At 47.2% G+C, this 12204-nt stretch overlaps 1 protein-coding gene across 1 annotated transcript; it reads right to left on the reverse strand.

The window, feature by feature from the left end:
• Positions 1–395: 395 nt before the first annotated feature.
• On the reverse strand, positions 396–1713 carry LOC119297569 (transcription factor RADIALIS-like). The gene is made up of 2 exons (XM_037575308.1): positions 1364–1713; positions 396–742 (listed from the first exon to the last, which is right to left on the reverse strand). The coding sequence occupies exon 1, from the start codon at positions 1641–1643 to the stop codon at positions 1377–1379; it is 267 nt and encodes an 88-aa protein (XP_037431205.1). The 5' UTR covers positions 1644–1713; the 3' UTR covers positions 396–742; positions 1364–1376.
• Between the last annotated feature and the right edge of the window lie 10491 nt (positions 1714–12204).

Below are 12204 nucleotides of genomic sequence, written 5' to 3' on the forward strand. Positions count from 1 at the left end.
TTCCGAGGTACATAAAAGGAAGAAATTCCACATCAGAACCGAGGAGTTGCCAATATCCATTCTGTGTTTCCCTCGCCTTTCCAAAGCAAAATAGCTCGCTCTTATGGAAATTTATTTTGAGACATGAAAGCTGTTTGAGAAGACAAAGAATCAACTTTGCTTTCACTTCATACAGATCTGTTATTGTAAATGTTCACATAGTTTTCTATAAACTTGGTCAAACTTGTAAAAGTTTGACTTCAGTCAAAGCTAATGTGTAGAATAAATAAACGGAGGGAGTACACAAGTTATCAGATGGCACCTAGTCATACTTACCTACTCCATCTTTGTTGGAAGGGATCGATAATGATAACACGTAAAGTGCAATGTAAACATCCGTGTCTTGAACCAACTGATAGACAAACATGAATATTCTACCAGCACAAGTTCATAAATAGTACACACAAGTACTGGGGATTTACATCACTGATGTTTACCCCAAAACTTATTGGGGAGGAGTAATACAGTACACAATGAAAAATACATGCTACCGTCTGCAAAACCAAGCGAACTTGATTTGCTTACAAACCTAATATTATGTACACTCACATATATTTTCTTCTTTTATTCCTAACCAAGTGCCCACAATCTTTGTTTTACGGTACATAATTATGCTTGCTTTAATAACATGGTCCCAGCTAAGGAGTTGATTATCAACAGATTATCCTGTTTGCAGGATCTTCAGAATTCAGAAGCTTTGCTCCTGCAAAGAAAAATACAACGAGAGAGGTACCTTGTAAGTTAATTTGCTCGAACTTCTCAAATCAAGAACTGGGATAAATTAACATTTTCATTTCAGTAGGAGAATCATGCCCCCATTTCTTTGGATATGGTTGTCTGAATGCTAGGCTTGACAAAGGGTGTGGATTTTCTATGTTCTGTAATTTAGGATATGCAGCGCTGCCTCTCAAGGGGTACCATGGTTTTGGCGCTAAAGAGTGTGCAAAACAGACTTCAATTAACAGCCTGGATGCAGGATCTCTAAGATTAGCGCATCCATGCAAGCAAATAGTGCGTGCATGATGCTGTTCAAAGTTCCAGGTCCAGGCTTAAATTATGTGGCGGATCCTCTTTGCTTGTGTAATAATAGTGCAATCACGGAATCACCATCACACTAACGTTGGCAGTGCATCTGGGGCAGAAACAACCAAGGAATTGACAGCAATGACAAGCGGCATTCCATTGCGGTTTCTTTGTCAATCTAGGGCATGGTCTACCTTTATTTTGACAAGTGATTGAGATCACCATATAGCACTGAGGACTTGCTGACACTTCACACTTATAAACTGTAGAGGAGACAAGGATCACGCAGGGTTTTGGTTACCTTGATTGATGGATCAGTTCCAAGCCCCCTGGGTGTTGTACTTGGGAAAGGGGACCCTGCCGGAGTCGATCAGCTTGATGTCGCTATCAAGGATCTCGTAGTGGCGGCGCACCTCGTCGGCCGTCTTGGTCCCGCCCATGGCGCGGGACACCTTGAGCCAGCGGTCGGGCGTGCCCTCGCCGTAGTAGGCGAGTGCGTCCTCGAACAGCTTGTTCTCCTTCTTGCTCCACTCCGGGTTGGCGCCGCCGCGGGATGCGCTCCTTGACCCAGAAGAAGACATCTCCAACTGGATCGGAAACCGAGCTACGTTTGCGCTGAAGCCTTTTCTGATGGTTTTTGCACTTGAGAAGCTCCGGTGGTTATGGTTTGATGATCGTTGTGCTGCTTGGGTGCCCACTATTTATAGGCGCTTGGGGCGCCACCCCGACGGCCTTGTTGCTGGAATGGTATCGGGATTGCCATCGGCTTGGCGACTGAAAGGTCAGTGAGGCTAATTAATTTACCCCAGGGTACCATAAAACAGCTCAATTAATTACATTCTGATTCTGAACTTTTTTGGATGAAGGAGCTGGTGACTACGTCTGCACACTCTATCCAGTCGACGTGATAAGCAGATGCTCATGCCTCTTGGAGGTGCAGTAGCCCAGAGCCACACGCAGAAATTCGCCTTTCTTGTCGGTGCCCACGCTATCGATCGAGCGAGATACTAGCTAGGGAGATAGGGCAGCTAGGGTGGCGGGTGGGTATACGAACGATCGAGCCGAGAGAATCTACGGCACATATCTGGAATGGGATGCCCTTTTTGGCAGAGGAAAAGGAGTAAATATTCTGAATCCTGGCTGAAGTGATGTAGAGAACGCCTGGATTCCAATCCCGCAAGTTGGTGCCTGGAATGTGAGAGCTTCCGTTCACTACCGGAATCGCCCCCTATGCCGACGGCCAGGGCCGTCCGCATAGGCCCGAGTCCCGTCGGGATAGACCTATGCCGACGGCCCCCGTCGGCATAGGGCCGTCGGCAACATATGCGTCGGCACAGCCAGGGAGGCCGTCGGCATAGAAAAGCCGTCGGCATATATGATACGCCGACGGGGGCCATACATCTATGCCGACGGCCCCGGCCGTCGGCAACTATCACGCCTAACGGCGGCCGCCGTCAAGTCTGCCCAACGACTGGTCGCCACGTGGCACCCTTATGCCGGCGGCCTAGCCGTCGGCTTAGTCAAAAACTATGCCGATGGCTCGACTGTCGGCATAGGCGCCCACGTGGCGACCAGCCGCTGCTCGTGGACCAGGGCTATGCCGACGGCTGGGCCGTCGGCATAGTTTGAAACTAAGCCGACGGCCAGGCCGTCGGCATAGTCCTTCATACAGAGCTCCCAGTAGCTGACACGTGGGCGCCTATGCCGACGGTCTAGCCGTCGGCACAGTTTTTAAACTAAGCCAACGGCTAGGCCGTCGGCATAGGTGCCACGTGTCAGCTACTGGGAGCTCACGCTAGCCCTATGCCGACGGCCTAGCCGTCGGCATAGTTTGCTTTTTCTTTTTTCTGTTTGTTTTCAAATCAATTCAATTCAAATAACAGCACATATCAGCAGATATATATGATGTGATAGACATATAAAACACAACGGGATATCATCCGGCACCATCACAACAATATATGCATAAGCATCATCACACACAAGTCTCTAAATAAACATCATCACAACCAACATAAGCATAAGCATATAGAGAAGCACACAAGTCATCTAAATGATTATCACCACACACAAGTCATCTCAAGCATCATCACCACACACAAGGATCATCGAGCACCGCGGAGGTCGTCACCGCCAAGACGGCCGAAGCCCAGATCGTCACTGCTAGCGGCAGCGCTACCGCCAAGACCGCCTCCGCCTCCACCTCCGCCTCCGCCTCCATGGATCGGAGTGGTCGGGCTCCGTGTCTCCGGAGTGCTGCGAAGACCACCGCCAATGGTAGATCCACCTGTTCCCTGGATGTTGAAAAGACATATGCACGGGATATATGACTGTGTTGAAAGGCATGACATGCTTTGGGTGAATAGATTGGGGATGAACTAACCGGCGAGGGGCCAGCGTTCTGTGCCACAAACTCCTCAAAGCTCATCAGCACTGGTTGTGCTGGAGGGCATTGTGCTTGAGGTAACTGAGGACACCTGCCGGCCGCCATATCCTGAAAAGCCTGCTGCATCTGGCTATCCCTCTGCACTTGGTGTTCATAAAGCCTCTGATGCCACGCCATGGTCTCCTGGCGTGTGTACTCCAGGTAGGCCTACGGTATGACATGATGGAACTCATAAAACTACTAAATGCAGAAAATAAAGTGAGCAATGAAGATAAGAGGGAAAATACTTACAGATTGTAAGGAAGTTTGAGGTCCTTGAAATAGGGAAGCTGCGAGAAGGGGGTAATGTGCGTCCAGTTGTGTGTCTCACCATATCCCTCGAAGCCTTTGGCTTTGGCTTTGCCTTTGCCTTTGACTTTAGGCTTGAGAGCTTTTAGCTGAGCAAGAACATCTGCCCCCGAAAATGTTGGAATCTCGGTTACTTCATGAACAACCCGGCCTTTCGTGAAGTTCTTCTTGTCTTCCCTGTCTGGATGGTCTGGAGGGAGGAACTGTCGATGCAGGTCAAAGGCTACATACTTGCCACCCTTACTCAGCCAAATCATTCGCAGAGCCTGCATGCACACTGGGCATGGCATCTTACCACTTGTACACCATCCGCAGAATAGAGCATAGCCGGGAAAGTCATGCATGCAATAGTGCAACCAAACTTTCATCAAGAAATTTCTCTGCAGATCCCGGTCGTATGTCAACCTCGGAAAGTACCAAGAATGGTGCAAAGCATCCACAAGCGGCTGCATAAACACACCCAATTGCTTCCCCGGGTAGTCAGGCCCCGGAATGATGAGCGACAAGAACATGGTCTTCCGTTACATTAGGGCACCGGGAGGAAGATTGAGCGGGATTACAAACACATGCCAGCAGCTGTATGGATTGGACGACATACCATATGGATTCAACCCATCACCTGATATGGCTATTCTGACATTCCCAGCCTCGGCTGCTTCCTCGGGGTATTCTTCATCGAATGACTTCCATGCTTCCCCTCCCGATGGATGTACGATTTTTTTGGATTGTACCTTATACCTTCCTTGTGCCACTTCATCATTTTGGCAGACTCCTTCGTGATGAAAAGGCGCTGCAGTCTTTTTATAAAATCAAGATACCGAAGAACCTTAACGGGGATGGTTAGCTGCTTTTTCTCACCATCCTCACCGACCACGTCAATGTACCGAGACGAACCGCTAATCCTACAGTACTTGTCATCCGCATACTCGTGCCTAAACAAAAGGCAATTCTTCGGGCAAACATCTATTTTCTCATAATCCATAGAGAGTGCCTTCATGATTTTCTTTGTATCGTACATGCTTTTCGGCAGTTCATGACCCTCAGGGAGGCTGTTAGCCCATACTCCCAGGAATGCTTCGAAGCATTTCTGGCTACAGCCGTACTCAGCCTTGACTGCAATCAGTTGCGAGATGGCATCCAGCTGAGATATTTTCGCACCCGCATAAAGAGGTTTCTTCGACGAGGCGAAGACCTCCAAGAAGGCCTTTGCGGTTGCCTCCGGCTCCTCCGATTCATTCTCTGAAGGTGTCGCATTTGCCGTTTCTGCAACAATGACATCATCTAGCATGTCCCTGACCCCGTCGTCCTCATATCCATCGATGTGTTGTCGCATCACCTCCTCTCTACCACGGTCCTGCTCGGCTATGTTTATCGGCGGCATGTCAAAGTTTGGCATATATCCGTGCGTGCGAAGGTGCTCACTCATGTCCGTCTGATTTCTACAGTGACGTCTGGCACATATCGCACAGGGGCATGGTGGGATAATTCTCATTGGACGACGGAATATCTCCTTCAAATACACATCGGTTTTCGCGATCCACTCTGATGTTACTCAATTCCGACGGATAAAACCACTGTACATCCACTGATTATCTGCCATCCTCTGCTTTTTTGCAACCCACACAACATAATTAAGGATTCACTTAAATTAATCACATCAAATTTTTAGTTTCTACCGCGTTTAATCCACCTACATATCTAATAGGTAAAGATGGGTCCTAATCCCACCCGAGGATGTGTAGATTGAGTATGTTCTCCATTCTACCCCATTCCGAGACAAAATTTTGGCAGCACCTCCCCGCTGTTCTCCAGATACACATCTCGGCAAATAGCCGAGAGAATGTGCTCCGGAGAACAATGGGGAGGCGCCGCCGAAATCCTGTCTCGGAACGGGGTAGAACATGGAGGACATACCCAATCTACACATCCTCGGGCTGTCCATGGAAAACGCTGGACAATTCGAAAGAGCTGCGGTGATAAATATGCAATTGAATGCATATTTATCGATGCAACCCTTTCGGACGTGTCGTGGAATTGTCACGGCAGATGTCCTTAGTGTCAGGACTTAGTCGCGAGGCCAACGCATCTATGTGGTAGCTTGAGAGGGGTTGAGCGGGACGAGAGACGCGATGTTTTACCCAGGTTCGGCCCCTCACGGTGAAGGTAAAAGCCTACATCCTGCTTCATTGATATTGATGATGATGACCACGGTTACAAGAGTGCTCTATCTCGAGAGCTATTGTCTAAACCTAACTTGTCTAACTTGTGAAACTTGTGAATCTTGTCTCTTTTGGGGAGCCCTGCCCCTCCTTATATATGTTGGAGGGGCGGGTTACATGTAGAGTCCTATTAGGATTAGGACTGGTCTATCTCTAATACAAACCGGATACAAGTCCAGGTCTTAGCTCCTTGTAAGATAATGTTCCTCATGCCTTTCCTCTTAAACCGGCCCACCGTTAAACGTGAACCGGCCTTCTGGGCTTTGGGCCTTGTCATCCGTCGATCCCGCACGCTGGATCACCAGTGTGTCATAATGACCAGGTGGGTTGCTTGTAAACCGCCAGGTCAGGGCGGGTCGCCAGTAACTCACCAGGTGTCAGCGGGGTCTTCAGATAAACCGCCAAGCCCGGCCGGGTTAACTTCCGGCCGGTTTACACAGTGGGGTATATTCCCGACATTATCCCCCAAGTTTAGCTTGGATTTTATTCATGGTAAACTTATGCTGCAAAATAAACACAAGAACAAATTTGACAGGTTATGCTCCGGGTTAAGAATTGTAAACCGGTACCTGATCATCCTTAAGTCCTTGTTATTTCCTCCTTTTGGGAAATCCGAGTCAACATACCAGCTTCATAATCAATTTGCCGACATTGGTTTGTCACCGAGAAATATTGTGAAGAATAACTCCTTTGACTCAGCTCCCAAAGCGCCGGTTTAAGAAATATGGGTCTGAAAATACTTATCTGATATTCAGTCGGTTTGAAGATGTAAAACTTGTCGGTTTAATATTACCAAAATAGTCGGTTTATAAATATTGATGGTGCCGGGTCATAATTGTTGTTGACACCGGGTCATGTAATTGATCTTCCTGATTTGCTCAAAACTGATAAAATGAAGATGTTCCTCCTTTATATGCATAATACCTGTAGCCCCCAAGTCTTAAGAGGAGAACATAATGATAACTTAAGACTTGCTCCAATAAGTGTTTCAACCTTGAAGAAATCCGATTAGTTCATCTCAATCATATAAACTGAATACTCCATATATGTAGCCCCCAAGTGCCGGGTTGTCATGCTTATAGCAACCTGGGACTTGTAATTGCTTATAAAAACTTCAATCAGTGTAGCCCCCAAGGGCCGGTTCAGTAAGATAATATTGAGCTGGGACTTTATATATACTTCATTGAAAATAACATCATATGATGTAACTCCCATCATGGGGCTTGAACCCACGTCCACAAGGTTAAGAGTTTTGTGCTTTACCAACTGAGGAGTGGACCCTTCAATATAATGGATAAAAACTTGTGTACCTTGAATTGTTGACAGGAGCAATTGGTAGCCCCCAAGGGCCGGCTCATTATAATATGATGAGTCGGGTCTTCAATAAGACTAAAAATGACTTTGCATTAGCCCCCAAGTGTCATGGTGCATGCTTGCAGCAACATGAGACTTGCATGTAATCTCAATTTGAATAATGTAGCCCCCAAGTGCCGGGTTGTAAGCCTGCAGTGACTCGGGACTATTCCTTCCATTGTAGAATAAATCATATCCTTTGATAAAATAATAGCCATTGCGCTAAAGCGACTTTGAAAACTCAATGATATTGGTTATTAATAACCATAAAAATCCAGCCATGTTGGCTATTCAAGATAATATAATCCAATGATTTATAAGTGCATGATTCCAATGGCGCAATCCAAATGTATATACTGGCGACTTATAGTCCAAAGCCAAGCCGGTTTAACAAACCTGTTTCTGCATATAACAAGTTTAAAGTGTCCTGGCGGTTTACCGCCGGACGGGTCATAATGCCCAACATATAACCCGGGTTTATAACCAAGGCTGCACTTAAGAATAATCAAATATGAAATATATCATACCTGTGACATTGAATCACATTGTTGGTTTTACCAACTTTTTGTAGTAAGGGTAATAACCCAAATCTTGAGTACTGATAACTCCTTCCATTGTGCCGGTTTATGATAAAACCATGCCGGGCTGTGATAAACACCATGTTACTCCATAAGAGGATGTTAACAACAAGGATCAAATCGGGCAAATAGTCTCCGGATTGACGTGAACTGTGTTCCATCAATTGATTGGTTGAAAACTTTGTCGGTTTAAAAAACGCAATAAAAAGAAAGCAAAATCTTTTAAAGAAAAGTGCGAAGCAAAAGCAATGACAAAACCGTTTGCAAAAAAGGTTTATTTGAGCTGATCAAATGGCGTTACCATGGCCGAACACGACCAAGCTCTCGTTAGGTGTAACTATGGTTCTAGTCAGCCAGGTCCCCAAATGAAACCGTGGCATTTATGCCGACCAAGTGGCATGGCGATGGTTCGGGTTCGACCAAGCCCCCAAGTGATTCTGTGGCCTTAGGCCGATCAAGAGGCATGAGTGGTTCAGACGTGACCAAGTCCCCAAGTGATCTGGTGGCTCTCGCCTATCAAGAGGTATGGTATTGGTTCGGACACGACCAATCCTCCAAGTGATATAACACAATGCTTTTAAAAAGCAAACTCAAGGGGTAAACCGGAGGCCGCTTTAGAATAACTCCGTGTAACCACACATGATGTAAAAGAACAGAGACCCCGCTTTATGAAGCAGAAGCCCCCATGTGATCAATAATATGTCAGGCCAGTAAGGCGGGATACCCATGTTTGAACCGCGCATCATGGCAGCAGGTCCTCTTTGGCAATTTTTAACTTTTGCAAGAGATAAATTCTTCTTTGAACCGGGATCTTGAACCGGATATAGAGAGCTTCAAAGCTTTGTGGGAGACATCTTTCCCTTGAACCGGATTTTAAACCAGAATCCTTCTTTTTAAGCCGGAAATTTTCCGACGGCCTTTAAATTTGCACCGATATGGCGGTTTAGGGTCCTGCATTAAACAACTTTGCAAACCGGAGTAATTGCTCTTTTAAAGAAGGCAATATAAAATATATTGGATGGGTTTCACCTGATATATCATGCCAGGGGTTATCCACCGTCGAGTTGATGATCACTGTGGTGAAACTGAAAACAATCACCGCCGAGTCGGCCGCGGGTGCTGACAGATATTTCGGCTGTGGCCTTTTAAACCGGTGTGGACAAGAGAGTCAGCCGTGGCGTTGTAAACCGGTGCGGTCGCGAGAGATGGCCACAATGCTGTAAGCCGGTGCGGTTGTTCGTTGAATAACGACGACCACCTGGGCTGAAAGATGTTGGCGTGCCTCCATCTCCGCGGTATAATATCACTTTTTGTCGCCCTACATAAACAATATTGCAGACCAAGGCAAAGATAAACTTGTTTTTTGATAAAAACAACATGTGCTAATAAATCAAATTTGGATGGATATCACCTGATTTGTTTGGACGACGGATGACAAGGACGACCGCAGCATCAGAGGCGGCTCAAACAGACAAGTCGGCCGCGGCATTGTACGCCGGTGCGGACGGGAGAATCGACCGCAGCGTTGTAAACCGACGCGCACGCGTGAACCGACCGCGAGAGCGGACAGGCGAGCCAATCACAGGCACAGTCCCGGCTAATTGATGTAAACCGGGATGTACGGTTGGCAGCTTGTATGCGTCCATTCACCGTGTAATGTGGTACGGACGATCACCGGGCAGGACGTTGCCAGCGCGTACTCCGTACCCATGGTATAAACCATGTTTTATAATGAATAATTGTCCTGCATATCATAATATCCGGTCCAAAGTAATTGTTCCCTTGATAAAAACAATATATACCAAGAAATTAGATTTAGATGGATATCACCTAATGTTTTTTATTCGGACAACGGATGATCTGTTCGTTGCGACAGAGGCGGTTTACGTGTCTGGCGACTCAATATGGTCCCGGCGGTTCAAGCAGAAACCCTCCGGGTTATTCTCCAGGTCTTTAAATGCCCGGCACGGGCGGTGCAGATGTATACGTTGCCTCCGACGCCGGTGCATGAGGACCGGATCATACCTTGGCCATGAGTCCATTGACCTGTGTATAGCATAACATATCGTGTAAAAAGCTTTGGATGATACTTAGTTGTACCAGTAAAGGTTTAGAAAAATAGCACCTGATTTGTTTGTATGGCAGATGATCCATATGTAATATCCATCAATAAATTTGGGAGTGAAGCGCGGCGGGAGATGGAGCAGCGAAGACGATTTTGATGTGGCTAGGTGTGCAGTACTGCTGAACAAGGGCCGGCCCTTGGCGAGCGGTGACTTAACGCTGGCCGTAGCGGAAGCGGCTCATCACGCAGCAAAGGGCTCAAAGCAGAGACGAGGCGAGTCAGCCCGCCGGCGGAGACAGCGTAAGCCGGCTGCATGTTAAGGCGGCGGCGGCCGTTGACCACTGTGGTGACGTATCTGCTTCATGTGCACTACTACTTGAAGTAGTACCTTTCCTTCTATCTTTGCTCCATGCTCGTGGACGTAGCAGCAACAGCGTACACTGATACGCCTTGGGACTTGATGCGAGCGCCCGGATGATTGTTTCTCAGATCCAACTTGTACTAGTAGCACTTGGTCCTTTTGAAAAAGATGGCGGCAAACCTAGGGTGCCACGCCATGCAATAATGATGCTCCGAGTTGGGTTTGGACACGGACGACAGAACCGCCAAAGTCTTTCGGTCTTGGGAGTTGCACGTCGTGTCGATTGATTTCAGATGCAAGATTTTGACCCTCAGTGACAACGGAAATTAATCCAGCCCCGATGGATCATCTGGTGGTATGCACTGGCGCATAAACACGACCCTAATTTTCCCCTTTGATCTTTAAATCTTGTATACGTCGCTTTGACTGTTTGTTGATGATGTTGTCTTCTGCGTCGACTTCTTTTTCATCCGGAAATTTGCAAACTTCTCGATCCTTTTAGAGAAATCCCTTCAAGAACCCAACACCACCGTGCGCAGGCCCCACGGTGGGCGCCAACTGTCGTGGAATTGTCACGGCAGATGTCCTTAGTGTCAGGACTTAGTCGCGAGGCCACGCATCTATGTGGTAGCTTGAGAGGGGTTGAGCGGGATGAGAGACGCGATGTTTTACCCAGGTTCGACCCCTCACGGTGAAGGTAAAAGCCTACATCCTGCTTCATTGATATTGATGATGATGACCACGGTTACAAGAGTGCTCTATCTCGAGAGCTATTGTCTAAACCTAACTTGTCCAACTTGTGGAACTTTTGAATCTTGTCTCTTTTGGGGAGCCCTGCCCCTCCTTATATATGTTGGAGGGGCGGGTTACATGTAGAGTCCTATTAGGATTAGGACCGGTTTATCTCTAATACAAACCGGATACAAGTCCAGGTCTTAGCTCCTTGTAAGATAATGTTCCTCATGCCTTTCCTCTTAAATCGGCCTACCGTTAAACGTGAACCGGCCTTCTGGGCTTTGGGCCTTGTCATCCGTCGATCCCGCACGCCGGATCACCAGTGAGTCATAATGACCAGGTGGGTTGCTTGTAAACCGCCAGGTCAGGGCGGGTCACCAGTAACTCGCCAGGTGTCAGCGGGGTCTTCAGATAAACTGCCAAGCCCGGCCGGGTTAACTTCCGTCCGGTTTACACAGCGGGGTATATCCCCGACAGGACGGGAGACGCCTAGGTTACGTCAGTTGACTTGAGAATGAAATCTAGTCACATGATTCGTAGCTCACCCTCGGCTGTAGAGGAAGTAGTCGAACACCGGAGGGACAACCGGGGACCAACAGCTCCTACGACGATCACTCCACCAAGATGGAACACCACAGAACCTGCACCGTGACAATAATTAAGTACATCACAATATATTCATCATCATCATCTAACAATCATAGAATCATAAAAATCAGCTTCCTATATCATCTCTTCCGCAAAAAAATCATTATCTATCATCAACATCATCATCTATCATCATTAACATCATCATCTATCATGTAACAATCATCATACATTTGCAACTATCATCAAAAAGTCTATCATCTAATGTCATGCCCCTTGTTAAAAAAATTGCTTTTCTTGCATTTCTCACATTTGTAACTATCATCAAATCATCTATCAACTATGCATCCATCCATCTAGTTACATAACTATGAACAACAACAAAATTATCAAAAAAAATCTACAGAAAGCGAGGGAGGGAGCTCACCGTGGGGGAGGGCCGGCTCGGGGGGAGGGGCAGGCACGGACGACGGGCCAGAGCAGGCGGCGGAGGGGCAGGCATGGACGAA

Source organism: Triticum dicoccoides, chromosome 5A (genome assembly GCF_002162155.2).
Source record: "Triticum dicoccoides isolate Atlit2015 ecotype Zavitan chromosome 5A, WEW_v2.0, whole genome shotgun sequence".
Classification (NCBI taxonomy): Eukaryota; Viridiplantae; Streptophyta; class Magnoliopsida; order Poales; family Poaceae; genus Triticum; species Triticum dicoccoides.